The sequence below is a fragment of the Macaca fascicularis genome, chromosome 6 (assembly GCF_037993035.2).
Source record: "Macaca fascicularis isolate 582-1 chromosome 6, T2T-MFA8v1.1".
Taxonomy (NCBI): domain Eukaryota; kingdom Metazoa; phylum Chordata; class Mammalia; order Primates; family Cercopithecidae; genus Macaca; species Macaca fascicularis.
The window spans coordinates 185,748,553-185,766,469 of record NC_088380.1 but is presented as its reverse complement, the minus strand read 5'-3'; the positions used below and the strand labels follow the sequence as shown (position 1 = coordinate 185,766,469).

Below are 17,917 nucleotides of genomic sequence, written 5' to 3'. Positions count from 1 at the left end.
TATCAAATAGAATAAGGACATTATAAATGATGAAAGTATAATTTATAAAGAAAATATGATAGTGATGAAGTTTTAGGCACCAAAATGTTTTAGGCAGCAAAATGTCTTCAGATGCAATACTTAGCAATCCAAATTTCTTTCTTTACAAAATCACAATCATATTTAAACCCCAGTTACAACAGCAACAAAAAATGAAACACCTAAGAATACATTTAAGAGAAATATGCAAGACCTTCATGGTCGGTCTGTAGAGTGAACAAAGGCCATAATGAAAGATCTGAATAGAATAAAGTATCATCTTTTTTTTTTTTTAACTTAATATGAAGAATAAACATCGTAAAGATGGCAATCTTCCTCATATTGACTTACACACTTTGAAATTCAAATCAGAACTGCATAATTTTACTTTTTTACTATTACTGTTGGAACTTGATAATAAAATTTTACTAGAAGGATAAATATTATGAGAACAGTAACAAAACTTTTGAAAAGAAAAATGAGGCGAGAGTTGCTTTACGAAATAACAAAATAGGCCGGGCGTGGTGGCTCACGCCTGTAATCCCAGCACTTTGGGAGGCTGAGGCAGGCACATCACGAGGTCAGGAGATCGAGACCAGCCTGGCCAGCATGGTGAAACCCCGTCTCTACTAAAAATACAAAAAATTAACCAGTCGTGGTGGCACATGCCTATAGTCCCACCTACTCAGGAGGCTGAGGCAAGAGAATTCCTTGAACCCGGCAGGCGGAGGGTGCAGTGAGCCAAGATTACTCCATTGCACTCCAGCCTGGTGACAGCTCAAAAAAAAAAAAAAAAAAAGAATTCTGAGACAACAAATAAAATAATGTGGTATTACAACAGAAATAAAATGGAATAGAATCCAGAAAAACAAACTTATATATATAAATTTTTAAAATAAACATATATAAGTAAACTATATATATTATAAACTCTCATATAAATTTCATATATATGTGACAATTTGGCATATTTTAAAGGTTCCATTTCAAGTCCATGGAGAGTGAGCAGATTATTTCAGTAGATAACATCAGCTCCAGTGCCATCTCCTGAGAGGGGCCACTCCTCTGCTGAGCTAAAACAGCCCTGAGTGACACTCTACCATGTTGTCCTGCTGTCCTCATCACAGCACCTAACACTATCCTCAACAATATTTCCTCTTTATTGTCTGTATCCCCTATGGAAAGTAAGAGCTCAGAGAAGGACACTTTGCCTCTCTTATTCACTGCAATATTCCCAGTATCCAGAACACAGCACACCACATGGCAGAGTGGCGCTAAATATGTTTAACGAGTGGATGGATGGATGAAATGCTTCACCACATCATGTTAAATGAAGTTAGATCCCTACTTCACATCACAGACAATACATTCCAGATAGCTCAAGGATGTAAATTTAAAATTATAAAACTAATAGAAAACACTGAAAAATATTTATATTACCTTGGGGTACAGAAATATTTTCTTTTTTTTTTTTTTTTTTTTTGAGACGGAGTCTCACTCTATTGCCAGGCTGGAGTGCAGTGGCACAATCTTGGCTCACGACAACTTCCACCTCCTGGGTTCAACTGATTCTCCTGTCTCAGCCTCCCGAGTAGCTGGGACTACAGGCACGTGCCACCACGCCCAGCTAATTTTTGTATTTTTGTATTTTATTTTTGTAATTTTGTATTTTTAGTAGAGACGGGGTTTCACCATGTTGGCCAGGATGGTCTCGATCTCTTGACCTCGTGATTCACCCACCTTGGCCCCAGTGTTGGGATTACAGGCGTGAGCCACCGCGCCCGGCTCCTTTTCATAGCATGATCCCAAAGCCAAACAAAGAGAAAGGAAATTTAACTGCATAAAACTTCAAAACTTATTGTAACAAAAGACATTATAAACAAATTTAAAAGAAAAACGATGGAGAATATGGGCAACATATAGCAAAGGAATACTATCCACTTTATAGAAAATACCTCTTTTACATGTAAATAACCTGTATTAAAAATGGGCAAAGGGTGTAGAGAGGTATTTTAAAAGGCTGGAAGAATGTACGTCATAGTTGTTTCTGAGGATTGGAAACCTGGAATTCTCTCTCACAGCCTTTAAATTTTTAAAAATGGATAGTAGATATGATTAGTCCATATGCCCAATATTTATATTCAAAAAAAGATTAAATTTAAAGGCAAATAAAAGTAATACCTGGACAATTCATACTCACATCACTGGCCAATATGGGAAAGATGAAACTATGGAGAAAGATGAAAAAAGGAAAACAACTCTAATGTTGCACTGATGTGTCCCAAATCTATTACTGAACTTCATAACTGCATTTCATTTACAGGTTATAAACACGTCTGCACTTTTTTACACTTTACTTTATTTCTCAACATCTGAGTTACTCATTTCTCATTATCTACTGTACAGTTCCAAGTGATTGATCAGTAATTCAGAGAAGCAGCAACAGAAGTGAAGAAATGTCTGTCATCAGCTGCTATCAAGTGTCTAGACTAATGTCCCTTAAGGCAGACCGGTTAACTAAACTATGATATACCCACATAATCAAAGAAAGAAGCCTCCGATGTACTGATACAGACAGGTCTCCAAGATATATTGGGAAATGCAAAATAGCTAAAAATAGAACAGGTGGCCGGGTGCGGTGGCTCACGCCTGTAATCCCAGCACTTTGGGAGGCCGAGGTGGGCAGATCACGAGGTCAGGAGATGGAGACCATCCTGGCTAACACAGTGAAACCCTGTCTCTACTAAAAATACAAAAAATTAGCCGGGCGTGGTGGCAGGCACCTGTAGTCCCAGCTACTCGGAGACTGAGGCAGGAGAATGGGGTGAACCCGGGAGGTGGAGCTTGCAGTGACCAGAGATTGCACCACTGCACTCCAGCCTGGGCGACAGAGCGAGACTCCGTCTCAAAAAAAAAAAAAAAAAAACAAGAACAGGTGCAGACTCCTAAGTAAATATTATCTGTTACCAACTGGATTAAAAATTGGGGAAAATACATATATTTATGGGCTTTTGTAGTCATCTCTGGAAGGCTACCTAAGAAATGAGAATCATTACCTTTTTGGGGGGGGGTTATAGGGAGCTTGGAGACAAGGGTAGGAAGAAGACTTATTTTAAGTGAATGCTTATTTTTGAATTCTGAACACTGTGACTACATCAGCCATTCAAATTTTAATTAATCACAATCTGAATCAGATTAACAGCAAACATCAAACAAACCCACATTGGGGAGCATTCTATGAAATAACTGGCCTGTACTCTTCAAAAGTATCCAAGTCATTGAAGATCAATCCTGAACTATTCTAGATGAAAGGACACCAAGGAGATACGACAGCTAAATACAATGTGTCGTCTGGATTGGATTCTGCACCAGGTAAAGGACACTTCTAGGACAGGTGGCAAAATCCAAGTAAGGTTTGTAGATTGGCTAATAGTATTGTATCGATGTAAGTTTTCTCATTTTGATAACTGTATTTTTATCATGTATGATAACAAAGCACACACAGACACTTAAGAGTGAAATGGGCATGTCTGCAATTTATTCTCCAATGGTTCAGAAATATATTACACAAACGTGTGTGTGTATACAGGAAGAGAAAAATGGCAAAATGTTAATTCAGATGAAGACTATCCAGAAATTGTTTTATTTTTGCAGCATTTGTTGTTGCTGTTGTTTTAGATGGAGTCTCACTGTCTCCCAGGCTGGAGTGCAGTGGAGTGATCTCAGCTCACTGCAACCTCTGCCTCCTGAGTTCCAATGATTCTCCCACCTCAGCCTCCTGAGTAGCTGTGATTACAGGTGTGTGCCACCACACCTGGCTCATTTTTTTGTATTTTTAGTAGAGACGGGGTTTCACCATGTTGGCCAGGTTGGTCTTGAACTCCTGACCTCAAATGATTGACCTGCCGCGGCCTCCCAAAGTGCTGGGATTACAGGTGTGAGCCACCGTGCCCGGCCTTGCAGCAGTTTTTAAAGTCTGAAATTATTTCATAATAAAAGTTAAAAAAAACACATACACACACTCACACACAAGATACCATTTTCCACCCTTGAAAATAACTAAAATTTAAAAAGCTTATAATACCTAATGTTATAAACTGTGTCCCCCAAAAGAGATATGTTGAAGTCCCAACTTCTAGTACCTTGCAATATGGCCTTATCTGAAAATATGGTTGTCTCAAATTTAACTATTAAGATGAGGTCATAATAGAGTAGGGTGGGCCCCTATCCTTGTAAGAAAAATGGCTATTTGAAGACATCAACCCATAAGGATAACATCAGGTGACAAAGGAGATAGGGATTAGAGTGATGCAGCCATGCACCAAGGAACACCAAAGAGTCCCAGCAAACCACCAGAAGCTAGAAGCTAGGAAGAGGCAAGGAAGGATCCCCCACAAGTTTCAGAGAACATGGCCCTGCAGATGCCTTCATTTCTGACTTCTGGCCTCCAAAACCGTGAGACAATAAATTTCTATTGTTTTGAGCCACTCAATTTGTGGTACTTTATTACAGCAGCTCTTGGAAACAGATACACCAAGTATGGAAGAGCATGTGGAGCAACTGGAATTCTCAAATACTGTAGGAGGAAATGTACAATGGTACATATACTTTGGAAAATAGTTTAGCTGTTTGTTACAAAGTCAAATGTACACTTCACCTAGCAATTTCACTCCTAGGTATTTACCCAAGAGAAATGAAAGTATATATCCACAAACAGACTCATACATGAATGTTCAGAGCAGTTTTATTCCTAATAGCTAAAAACAGGAAACAAGTTGAACATGTCTGTTCACAAGTGAATGAACAAAAGGTGGTATATTCAACTGTGTGCTACTTAAGACATAAAACGAACAAACTATCACTACACACAATATCATGGATAGATCTGAAAAACACTACGCTGAGCAAAAAATGCCAGGCACAAAAGCATATATACTGTTTGATTTCATTTACATGAAGTTCTAGAAAGGGCAAGACTATACAGACAGAACTCAACCCAGTTACTTCCTGGGGTGGGGGACGTGGACTAGAAGTGGCATGAGGACACTGTCTGGGGGTGATGCAAATGTTCTGTACCTTGACTGAGGGGGTGGCTATGTTGGTGCATAAATTTGTCAAAACTCAATGCTTAAAATGGGTTATTTTATTAAGCTGTGCCTCAGAAAAAGCTGATTTAAAAATTAACACTATTTTGACTACACAAATTAAAATTAGGTTACTGAGAACCAAACCACAACTGTCATCAACCAAAATCTTCTGAATGCTTCCCCTTTCCACCTTTCCCTCTTCCAGAAACTCCCTTTCTCCAATACCCCCATTTTAAAAGTTATTTTGCCTTTTATAACTGAGTGTGATAATACTGAAGAAAGTAGTACAAATGGAAATCACAACAGTTTATACTAGCCTCCACGAAGCTTTCTTTAAACTGGTCTCTAATAAATAAACAAGTGATCCTAATAAATCAACGACCCCTAATATATAATTTTATGAAAAGAGAAAATGCCGTAAGTCTTCAATATTCCAGACAACAAGGCTAAGTTAGTTTAACCTTTAAAAGAAAGAAGTTAGGGTCAAGTCTTCTGATGCCTTATTTTCTTTTTCAGACAAGCCTAGAATCGTCACCTACCATCCCAGCTCCATGCTTCCCTCCATCTCATGGACACTACTTTTTCCTAGAAAAGCTTTGATCGTGCCAACTCCCTTATCAAAATTCCTCAGACTGACCTCCAACCCCATGGCCACCACCCCGCCAAACACACACACTCCTCCTTCCTGACACTTGGTCCTAAAGTTTTAATCCGATTTCTTCTACTCCAGCCAAGCATGTCTCACTATCAGTCACTGTCCCCTTCATTCCACCTCTAAAAGTCTATACACCAGGCTCTTGGCTGGGATGATACTAAGAATGCCTACAACTTGCTGAATAACTTCAACACTCCAGGAACCATGCCAGGCATTTTTTACTTTCATTATTTTATTTGAACTTTCAAGAGGCCTATGAAGTAGCTATTATTATTAAATGAAATGAGCCATGTGAAATTCTTAACAATTGCATCTGTATGGCAGACACTTAGTTAATGCTGTAACTCCTATTATGACCATGAGGAAATAATGTTTCAGGAAAGTCAAGCCTCTTGCCAAGACACTGTAGCTATGAAATGGTACAGTTGGGATTTAAACTGTGGACACACTGACTCCATTACAGCAAATCCTCTCCAGTTATCCCTTCCCAGCCCCTGAGATGGGCGAACACTACCTACTTCTCCTGGCCACCACCCTGATCCTCCCCTTCACTCAAGCTTGGAATACTGATCATGTGGGTCCCTAACGACACTTGTTCTTATTACCATATTCAGGTGCAATTATGACTGTATCCCATGCAGATGTGCCCTCTTTTATGATCCCTGAGAGCCCATAAGCCCTAAGCACCAGGACCAGCTTGCATATAATTTTTTTCCCTTTCTGACCCTTGAACAGCACCAAAAACACAGCAGGCCAGGGTATCCAGCTGAATAAGTGGCAGCTGGGAACAGAGGTCAGGAACACAGAGGGGGCTTTGTGAAAAATATCCAGCATTCTGCCATTTCAATAACCCGGTCCTCAGCAGTGAGGCCCACATGCAGTACAGGAGTAAGGGGGAGGTTTGAGAGAGAAAAATGAGCTCACCCCAGCTCCCAAAGGCAGAAGCCAAGCAGCCATTGCCTTCTCCTTCCTTCCTGTGTTTCTTCCTTGGGGAGGGACAAAACCAGAGGAGGCAGAGCTGAGGGAAGGGAAAGAAGCCATGAGAAACAAGACTCCTCCAACAGCAATGAAAATACCTATAAATAAACTAAACAAGACCTGAATAGTAGCTACATAAAGAAAATGATTTTCACGTATTAAGTTGACTTCATTATGCCTATTTAGCTATATAAAGATGAACAACAGAAGAGACATGACATGTTCTTGCACAAGACGTCTCAATATACAGGATGTCATTTCTTTAATTCATAAACTTAACACATTCCCAACCAAGTTATGCCTAAGTAACAATATTTTAAAGTTAATATGGGCCAAGCGCGGTGGCTCACGCCTGTAATCCCAGCACTTTGGGAGGCCAAGGTGGATCACTAGAGGCCAGGAGTTCGAGACCAGCCTGGCCAACATGGCGAAACCCTGTCTCTACTAAAAATACAAAAATTAGGGAGTGGTGGTGGGCGCCTGTGATCCCAACTACTCAGGAGGCTGAGGCAGAAGAATCACTTGAACTGGGGAGGTAGAGGTTGCAGTGTTGAGATCACACCACTGCACTCAAGCCTGGGTGACAGAGCAAGACTCCATCTCAAAAAAAAAAAAAAAAAGGTTCATTAATTATGGAAAAAATATTTAAGTTGTGCGTTACAACAGCTAAGATTTTTTTTAAAAAAGAATACTGATGAGAAACAACATGCCCGCCAGTATTCACAAAGCTACAAGAATTGGAACACAGTATTACTGACTTATTCACCAGATATACTGTTGACCACCTACTGCATACCAGGCACCATTGCATGGGGTAGGGGTGGATACAGCTGTCAATAAAACAGATAAACTCTCTGCCATAATGGATGTTATAGGCAAACAGGGAAAGGATCAATGGAACAAATTAAAATTCTACCAACCTAAATGGTTCAAATACACATGTATGTATATATGTGTGTGTGTGTGTGTATATATTTCATTCAAGATATGAAATAAATGACATTTCATATCACCAAAGAAAAAAATTACTAAGTAAACTGTAACAAAGGCTTACCATTTGAAAAAAAATGTAAATGTACACAAAACATGAAAGTACTAAGAGAAACTACATTTTTGTGATCTCGTGGGACAGACAGCTTCTCTGCCAATGATGTCAAACACCCAAGCGTGAAGAAAAGGTTTTCATGTCTGACCATACGAACCTGTGACATTTCTGCATAGTCAGGAAAGAAGCTTATTTATGTATGAGACACAACATTAAAATACAAAATGCAAACTGCATGAAAATATTCATTAGTGTTCAAAATGCAAATGTAAACAATCCCATCTTTTGCACCTCTCAGAAGTTCAAGAGAATACTAACATTCACAGTTGGTGTGGGTAAATCTCGCACTCTTACACTGCAAGTGTTTGTATAAACTGGAACTTTTCTGGAGGGAATAAGACAGGAAGTATCAAAAGCCTTACTGTACCCTTGACCTAGAAATTTCACTTTAAGAGACTTTTTTTTTTTTTTTTTAAGACGGAGTCTTGCTCTGTCGCACAGGCTGGAGTGCAGTGGCCAGATCTCAGCACTTTAAGAGATTTATAGAATAAGACAAAATGCAAAGATGTATGCAGCCAGATGGCCTATATTGTTTATAATACTGGGGGGGGGAAAAAAAAACCCTAACACAAAAACCTAAGGAGAGGATTAAATACGAGGATCCATACTTTCCCTCACACTCATTAAAACGACGACGTATTTAAAATCTGGTATAAGTAGATGGCGTCAACATATTGAAATGCTTTTTTTTCAGGTGTATTCTCTATCTTCATTGGATGTTTAGGCCAGTAAAAAACTATGAGGCTTAAGATTTGTGCACTTCAAACACCTTACCAAACGCATCTCATGACTCAATTCTAAAAGATAGATGGTGAAAAAGTTACTAATATTCATATTTGTTTAAAAACAAAGCGCAAAGTGTTTCTACGCTTATACACATATTCACGCTGCCATGCAGATTGATATATATTTTGAATGATTGTTTTAATCTGAATTTTCTAGTTGCGCTACAGTGAAATGGCTTAAGGGAAAAAAAAGATTCCGAGGTAGAAACCTGCACCACGTTGGCCTCCCAATTCTTATTGAGAGATGGGAGGTGAACCCACGCCAGCGCCCTCCAAATGAGAACCAGAGGGCGGGTCCCCAGACACGGTTTACACAAAGGGCAGATGCTGCGCAGGGAGACCCGGCCTTTCGCCCAGAATCCCCAGGATGTCTGCGGGGCAGGTTCGCTCCACGTTCGCAGCATCTGCCCTGTCCCAGGACAAAACCGCGCGGCTGGGGAAAGCCAAGGAGGAACCTGGCTCTGAGCGACTCCTGGAACCTTGGGCCCCTCCCTGACCCGTGGTGGCTGGTGTGGCCCTTGTTCGAGCCCCCATCCCCGCTGCTCCCGGGCTGTGATTCCTCCTTGGCGCCTGACCAGGACCGCGCTGGAGGTCGGCAGCCCGTGTGCTCCTGCCGCCAGCTCCTGGGGAAGAAGGAGCGCACCGGGAGCTGGAGGCCGCGCCCCCGGCCCATCTGCGGCGGGCCCGCCCCTCAGCCCTCAGGAGGCAGGGGCCTCGCCCAGCAGTGCGGAGCTCCTCCTGCGGGGGCCTACGAGACTCAGGCTGGCGCGCACCCCCGCCACCGGCCCTGCACTCACCCTCTCCCAGCAGGAGCGCAGGAGCGGGAGCAGTGGCGACCGACGCAGCCGCGCCCGGCGCTTACGGCCCGGAGCGCCGGACTACATTTCCCACAAGGCAGCGGGGCTGCAGCGCGAACAGGCCGTCGGAGTGCGCAGGCACGGGGGCCCAGAGGGCAAGGCTGTGCCAGTGGCCCACTGTGTGGCCGCTGCAGGTCATCGGTGTGTCCAGGCGGGGCGCGGGATTCCCAGGCGGCCCCTTACCCCGCCTAAAGAACTCTGTCTGGCCAGGTGTGGTGGCTCACGCCTGTAATCCCAGCACTTTGGTAGATGGTGGATCACCTGAGGTCAGGAGTTCGAGACCAGCCTGACCAAAATGGAGAAACCTTGTTTTCACTAAATATGCTTTAAAAAAAAAAGAAAAGAAAAAAAAAGGCCGGGCATGGTGACGCATGCCTGTACTCCCAGCTACTTGGGAGACAGGCAGAATTGCTTGAACCCGGGAGGTGGAGGTTGCACTGAGCTGAGATTGTGCATTGCACTCCAGCCTGGGCAACAAGAGTGAAACTCTGTCTCAAAACAGACAAGCAAAAAATTAGCTGGGCACGGTGATGTGCGCCTGTAATCCCAGCTACTCTGGAGGCTGAGGCAGGAGAATCGCTTGAACCCGGAAGGCAGAAGTTGCACTGAGCTGAGCTCGTGCCATTACACTCTAGCCTGGGCAACAGAGCAAGACTCCGTCTCAAAACAAAAAACAAAAAGAAAAGAAAAAGAGTCTCTCTTTGGAGTCTGTGGGCATCCACCCCATGGGGAGGGGAGGTGGCCTTGGCTAAGCCTCACTGTCCTCTGAAAGCATGGAACCCAGAGGTCCTCCTTACCAAGGAATAATGAAGAGATGAGGCTGCACAGTGCCGCACGTGTTGCGGGCCTCTCAGGAGTCACTACCACACCCCGTCCCCCAGCTCACTCACTGTCAGGCACTGCTCGGAGTGCTTCAGAATTATCAATGTACAGAATGTAGACAAAATCTCCATCAGTTAAATGTGTGGCCTATGTTTGGGTAATTTCAAATGGATCTGCCACTTTGGAACTTGGAGAAGTGCAGATCAACGTAGTAGCTTATATGGTAACACTTGGTTTTCTAAAGGTAGCTGCTAATTTCCTCTGCTTCTTTCACGGTGACAAAGACACTCTCCTTACCCAAACTTTAGGCCTCTAAGCCCCTCTTTTTAACCAGGCCTTGTCCTGGGCCTGCAAGTCCCTAGAATCCTGCTAGAGAGCCAATCCTCAATAGTTAGCCAAATTTCTCATCTGCCACCTTGAAGTCTTAAGTCCTTGACCTGCCTTTAGCGACAATCCCCATACCCTGATGTCTGCTTTTAGACATTTTTCACCCACTGACTCCTCACTGTGCTTGTACGCTTTATAAATCCCAGGCTGGCTTTGCTGTAATCAGAGTTGAGCTCAGCTTTACTGAAGCTGCTTTCCTCCACTGCAATACTTAATAAAATCTGTTTTACTGTCTTTAATACCTTTTTCTTTCACAACTGTCTGAACTATTTCAAAATACTGAAAAATACGAAAAACTTAACTATTCATATAGTCAACCTAAGGTAACCCAGATAGCCCCAAACATTATTAACTAAAAAATCTACTGCTGCACTAAGACGTATGGCTTGAACAAGTTGTCTCCAGAATCACAAGAACACTGTAACATGGAAACCTCCTAAACATATTCATCACAGTTGTTCTGGTAGAGAAATGGTCCTTCATCAACCTCCACAACATAGAGTGTGCAATTTCAAAAAGCAGGTAAAGAGGTTGGGGTGGAAGAGAGAAAATCAGAAAACTTGAAACAAACAATAAACAAGAAAATGATAGCAATAAATCCAAGTCTATCAATAATCACTACATAGACACATGGAATGAGCTTTCAAATGAAAAGAAAAGGCCAGGTGTGGTGGCTCACGCCTGTAATCCCAGCACTTTGGGAGGCTGAGGCAAGCAGATCACCTGAGGTCGGGAGTTCAGGATGAGCCTGACCAACATAAAGAAACCCCTTCTCTACTAAAAATAAAAAATTGGTCAGGCATGGTGGAGCATGCCTGTAATCCCAGGTACTCGGGAGGCTGAGGCAGGAGAACTGCTTGAAGCAGAGAGGCAGGCAAAGGTTGCAGTGGGCTGGGATTGCGTCATTTCATTCCAGACTGGACAACAGGAGTGAAACTCTGTCTCAAAAAAACAAAAAAAAAAACAAAAAAAAAAAACCTGTCAGAATAGATTTGTAAAAATCTAGCTATTAAAACATGAGGATAAACAAAGGTTGAAAGTCAAAGGTGGAAAAAGATAAAACAGGCAAATACTAAACATAGAAAGTTTATGTAGCTACATTTAGATCAAACAAAAACTTCAAGGTAAAAAATATTACTACAGGTAGAGAAGGTAATTACATAATGATAAAAGGATTAATTTAGCTAGGCACAGTGGCTCATGCCTATAATATTCTAGCACTTTGGGAGGCCGAGGCGGGTCAATCACCTGAGGTCAGGAATTCGAGACGAGCCTGCCAACATGGTGAAACCCCGTCTCTACTAAAACACAAAATTACCCAGGTGTGGTGGCGGCACCTGTAGTCCCAGCTACTCGGGAGGCTGAGGCAGGAGAATCACCTGAACCCGAGAAGCGGAGATTGCAGTGAGCTGGTATCAGGCCACCGCACTCCAGCCTGGGCAACAAGAGCGTGACTGTCTTTAAAAAAAAAAGGCATTAATTTATCAGGAAAGAAAATATTTTAAACTTTTATGTATTTAATAACTAAGATACAAAATACGTAAAGCAAACATGGGCAGAACCAAGAGTTCTGAGAAATCCACCACAGCAGGGAGTCAGTTTTAGTTTTGTTTCCTTTCTTTTTTGTAGGGATGGGATCTTACTTTGTTGCCCAGGCTGGTCTCAAGCAATCCTCCTGCCTTGGCCTCCCAAAATGCTGGGATTATAGGCCTCAGACACCACCCTGGCCTCAGAGTTTTTAACCTACCTTCTCAATAACTAGTAGAAAAGCTGACAAAAAGGTCACTATAGATATGAAATATATGAAAAGCAAAATTAGTTTTATATTAATGAATGGACATATAGGCTAGTCCATCCCAAAACTGAAGAAAACATGTAAAAGCATATATTTATTTACGAAAAGATCTCATACTAGTCTGTAAAGTAGCCTCAACACATTTCAAAGAATTGGTATCACATGAGACCATATTCTTTGACAATGTAATTAAGCTAGACATTTTTTAAAAGACTAGAAACTTTTTAGAAAAGATTTAGGTAAAGGGAATGTTGAGAGGAAATTTTGCAGCCTTCAAAGCATACAGTAAAGAAGAAAAGAAGGCAGACTGGGTAGAACACATCTAATTTTGTTCCCTCCCCATATGTATTGATGGAGTTCAGGACACACACTGCCAAAATATGGCACCTCATCATTTGAGAAAACAGCAGAAACAGGAAGGACTTTTCCACACATCTCCCACAAAGCAGGTTGTAAAACCTAGTACGAATTTACTAAACTTCCCCTGAAGCAGGTCGTAAGATTCTCATGTGAGATTTGCCCTCCCTGTACCTGGAGGAAAGTAACATCTTTATTGCTGAAGACACATAGTCACAGAGAAACCTCTGAACAAACAGGCCTTGCTAAGTTGCCCCCAGTGTATTACCATTAGATCATATCCTCTTTGTCCATTTATATTTCTCTGTGACTTCATCAAAGTTAGCATAAAAATACACAACTGTTTCTTTGGGACTTCTTTTCCTTATGTAGGCTGCTGTGTCATGTAAAACTTACATTAAACAAACTTGTATGTTTTGCTCTTGTTAATCTGTCTTTTGTCTTAGGGGTCTCAGCCACGAACATAGATGGCCAAGGAAAATGTATTTTGCCTCCTCTGTACCACTAAAAGCAAATGTAAAGGATTGTTTGAAAGCTTGTTAATTCACAAGGTCAGGTAGAACAAGTAAGGACACGCCAGCAACATTTTAAATCTTAGAAGCAGATGGATGTTATTTGCTTGGCAAACCTGAAATATTGCCAAATTCGACAGCTGTAGGAAAGGTAAAAGCCAGGCTGGGTACAGTGGCTCATGCCTGCAATCCCAGCACCCTGGGAAGCTGAAGTCGCGGGATCATTTGAGACCGCAAGTTCCAGGGCAGCGTGGGCAACATGGCAAGATGCTGTCTTTACAAAAAATAAAGGCAGGAAGGAATAGAGTATCTTTACTGTTTCGTGCAAAAGTAGTCAGAACTGCTGTTATGTATAACGCTGCTGACCTCCAAGCCTTGGAGGAAAAAGGTTAAGTACGAACTTTCCGTTCTTGGGCACACGACCAAAAGGCCTGGACAATGAGAAACTTTTTCTGGACTGGTTCCACTGATGCTTTTGTCCATGAAATCAGGAAGTACCTTGCCAGTAAGGGACTGCTCTTGAATTTCCTTTTGATATTGGACAATGACCCTGGTCATCCAGAATCCCATGAGTTCAATGTCAAAGGCACTAAAGTGGCCTACTGTATTAATATTAAATAATGTGGACTTTGTAGACAAAGAAAATTGAGAGAGGAAAATTACATAATGACAAAGGGCTAATCTACCAAAAAGGTATAGCAATCAGTTTTTAATATTTTAAAATGTTTCGTAGAGACAGGATCTACCTATGTTGGCCAGACTAGTATCGAACTCCTGGCCTCAAGTGATCCTCCCACCTCAGCCTCCCAAAGTGCTAGGATTACAGGCATATGTCACAATGCCCAGCTTTGGTCCGTCCCTCCCCCCGCTTTTTTTTTTTTTTTTTTTTAGACAGTCTCGCTTGTTGTCCAGGCTGGAGTGCAGTGGTGCAATCTCAGCTCACTGCAACCTCTACCTCCCAAGTTCAAGCAATTCTCCTAATTCATCCAAGTAGCTGGGATTACAGGCACCCGCCACTATGCTCAGATAATTTTTGTATTTTTAGTAGATACGGGGTTTCACCATGTTGATCAGGCTGGTCTCAAACTCCTGACCTCAAGTGATCCACTTGCCTCAGCCTCCGAACGTGTTGGGATTATAGGTGTGAGTCACTGCACCCAACCTAGCTTTGCTTTTTTCTTTCAAATTTTACAGCACGCTTAAAAATGGTTTATGTTCCAACATTACAATACTAAGGGATTCTGTATCTATGTATTTACCTTTATCAGAGCTTTATATTTTCATAGTTTCATGTTGTTACTACCTTTTATTTAAAGAATTCTCTTTAGCATCTTTTTGAGACAAGAGTCTCTGTTACCCAGGCTACAGTGCAGTGATGCGATCTTAGCTCACTGCAACCTCCACTTCCCAGGTTCAAGGGATTCTCATGCCTCAGCCTCCCATCTAACTGGGACTACAGACGCACGCCACTACACATGAATACTTTATGTATTTTTAGTAGAGATGGTTTTCACCATGTTGGCTAGGCTGGTCTCAAACTCCTGACCTCAAGTGATCCCCCTGCCTTGGCCTTCCAAAGTGCCGGGATTATAGGCATGAGCCACCTCGCCTGGCCAGATCTCCATTTCTTTAGGGTTGGTTTCTGGAGGTTAGTTTCTTTTTATTAGGACATGTTTCACTCTTTCTTTATAGCCTTGTGATCTTTTGTTGAGATGTGGCCATTTGAAAAAACAGTCCCCTCCAGGAGTCTTTGAGGATTGGCTTTGTATAAAAGAAGATCGTCATCATTTAGCATAACTAGAGATTCTGGGATTGTCTCAAACTTTTTCTGGGGATGCTACTTTCTCTGGGCTTGTGCATAGAGCGAGGTTTTCGCCTGCTTCTTCTTTAGAGATTGCAACCTCTTGTTCCTCTGACTGTTTGCAGTATTAGTCTCTCTGGTGATGTAACAAGCTCCAGTGCTCACCTTTGTCCTCAGCAGCCCCCAATCTAGCATCCAAACTACTAATTCCAGTCAGTACTCTGAGTCTCATGAGACAGAAACCATGCCCTTGGAAAGCACCATGAAAAGCTAAAACATTGGATGCACAGCCCACTCTTCCCTCCTGAGGGAAAACCTGAGGGCTGAGTGTTGTTTTCCTCATCACACCTTGCCATGCGAGGCAGCGGGAGTGGCTCGGGTGGGTGAAATGTCAAAAATTTTCTACCACTCTGATGTGTCTCTTCTCTGCGCTCACTTGGGGTGCTACAACCTCTTAAATAGTGTCTGCAATTCTCACAAAAGCAATTTGGTTTGTAATTTGATGTTTAGTTGATGTCTCTGTGGGAGAACAAGAGACTAGGGCTTCCTATTCTGCCAATGTCATTTCCCTGGGTTAAAAATTCTTTTATTTCAATACTTGAAAAACATTGTGCCTCTGTGGTTTCTGGTGAAAAATCTGTTTTCATTTGATTTTTATCCCTATAGGTAAGGTGTGATTTTTCTCTCTAGTCTCCAGATTTTTAGTTTTCCGAAGTTGAACTGTGATGTATTTTGGTGTGGATTCCTCGGTTTCATGCTTGTGGGGGTCTGGTCAGCTCGTTGAATGTATAGGTTCATACTTATTGCTAAACTTGTGAATTTTCAGCCATTAATACTTCAAAGATTTTCCAGGCCCACTCTTTCTTCTCTCTCTCCTGAACTGATTATATTGTTAGATCTTTTATTACAGTTCTACAGATTTCCTGAGTCTCTGCTTTTCTTCCAGTCTGTTTTCTCTCTGTATTTAAGACTGAGTAAATTCTATTATATCTTTAAATCCACTGATACTTTCCTCTGTTCTCTCAGTTCTGCTGTTGTGCCTATGAGGTGAGTTTTTAAATTTTTGGTTACTGTATTTTAGTTCTAAAATTTCCTTTTTTTTTTTTTGAGACAGAGTCTCACTCTATTGCCCAGGCCGGAGTGCAGTGGCATGATCTTGGCTCACTGCAGCCTCCACCTCCCGGGTTCAAGCGATTCTTCTGCATCAGCCTCCTAAGTAGCTGGGACTACAGGTGCCCACCACCACACCCGGCTAATTTTTACATTTTTAGTAGAGACAGAGTTTCACCATATTGGCCAGGCTGGTCTTGAACTCCTGACCTCATGATCTGCCCGCCTCGGCCTCGCAAAGTGCTGGGATTACAGGCATGAGCCACTGCGCCCAGCCTAAAATTTCCATTTTTTCTTTATCTCACTTCTTTGCTTAGAGTCTTTTTATTTCAAACATTTTCATAATTGCTCATTGAAACGTTTATGATGGCTACTTAACAATCTTTGTCACATAATTCTAACATGTCTATCATTAACTTGTTAGTGTCTACTGATTGTCATTTTTCATTCAAGTGATCTTCCTGGCTCTTGACATGACTTTTGTTGAAACTTGACCATTTTTGGTATTATGTGATAAAACTCTGAATCTTATTTGACCAGGTGGACTAGAAGTTCAGGTTCCTCATTTGACATCTCTGGATACCACACGATATTAAGGGTCTCCATTTTACTTCGTGTGGGTGAGATTTCCGGCAGCTCACTAGGCCTGCACTGATATAACTGTGGTTGGGAGGTACAAGCGTGCCTTAGTCCTGGCTCCCTATTTAGTTCCAGCAACACTGTGGGGCTGGAATGTGGTCTGATTACTGCTGGGCAGGGGCAAATGGTCTTACTCTGCACTAGGCCCACATTACACTAACCTAGCAGAAATGGGAAATTATGCCTTCTTCCCACGGGGTGGGGATGGAAGCCCTTCTGCACATGGTCCCCACTATTATTGCTGAGATGGGGCAGGTGCTCACTACCAGCCAGCGTGGATGAATAACCTAGCTCTTGGCCTCTGACACCACCCAGCAGGGGTTTTATGAGCCTTCTTTACATCCTAATAAGGGTGGAAGTTTAGACTTCCCACTTGGCTTTTGCTGGTGTGCATAGTCATGGGTGCAGCTTTATCTGGTTGTCTGACTAAAGTAGAGTGGCTGTCTAAAGTTTTCTGTCTTCCTAGACTGCCAAATTCCTGGTCCTTTGGGTAGAGACTTTTCTTAGAGCTTCTTTTTTTGGTGGGTCTCTGTCGGTGTTTCTGGGTTTCTACCTTCTTCAGCTCCAAGTCTGGGATATACGAGGTAAAAAGAATCACCACCGGCCAAGCATGGTGGCTCACACCTGTATCCCAGCACTTTGGGAGGCCAAGGTGGAAGGATCACTTGAGCCCAGGAGTTGGAGCCTGGGAAACGTATGGAAACCCATCCCTGCAAAAAAAATAGCCAGGCACAGTGATTGATGCATGGTACAGGACTGTGGTCCCAGCTATTTTGGAGGCTGGGGTAGGAGGATCACTTGGGCCCAGGAGGTCAAGACTGCAGTAAGCCGTGATCACATCATTGCATTCCATCCTGGGAACAGAACAAGACCCTGTCTTGAAGGAAAAAAAAAAAAAGAAAGAAAGAAAGAAAAGAATCACCAGAGTCTTATGGTTGTTTATAATATACAAGGTTTCAGATGTATGGGATAAATAAGGAAAGGTACATCTGTCTATTCCATCTTCCTG

General features: G+C 42.3%; 1 protein-coding gene across 39 annotated transcripts in view; it reads right to left on the bottom strand.

Annotated features, from left to right (window-relative positions):
- The window catches only part of ZFP2 (ZFP2 zinc finger protein), a 52,156-nt gene that overhangs the window by 27,371 nt on the left and 6,868 nt on the right, over positions 1 to 17,917 (bottom strand). For 18 of the 39 annotated variants that reach the window (XM_073994951.1, XM_073994942.1, XM_073994957.1 and 15 more), the window contains exons 1-2: positions 9,426 to 9,510; positions 6,685 to 6,778 (exon numbers count right to left, since the gene is read on the bottom strand). The exons of 2 other annotated variants lie outside the window; for them this stretch is intronic. Coding sequence is in view for 6 of the 37 variants with exons in the window: in XM_073994932.1 (XP_073851033.1) it covers positions 6,685 to 6,717 (33 nt within the window). In the remaining 31 variants the exon portion in view is untranslated. Of the gene's footprint in view, positions 1 to 6,684; positions 6,780 to 9,425; positions 9,511 to 17,917 lie in introns of those variants that run through there. 19 more of the 39 variants (XM_073994953.1, XM_073994943.1, XM_073994964.1 and 16 more) reach the window with 3 other exon arrangements.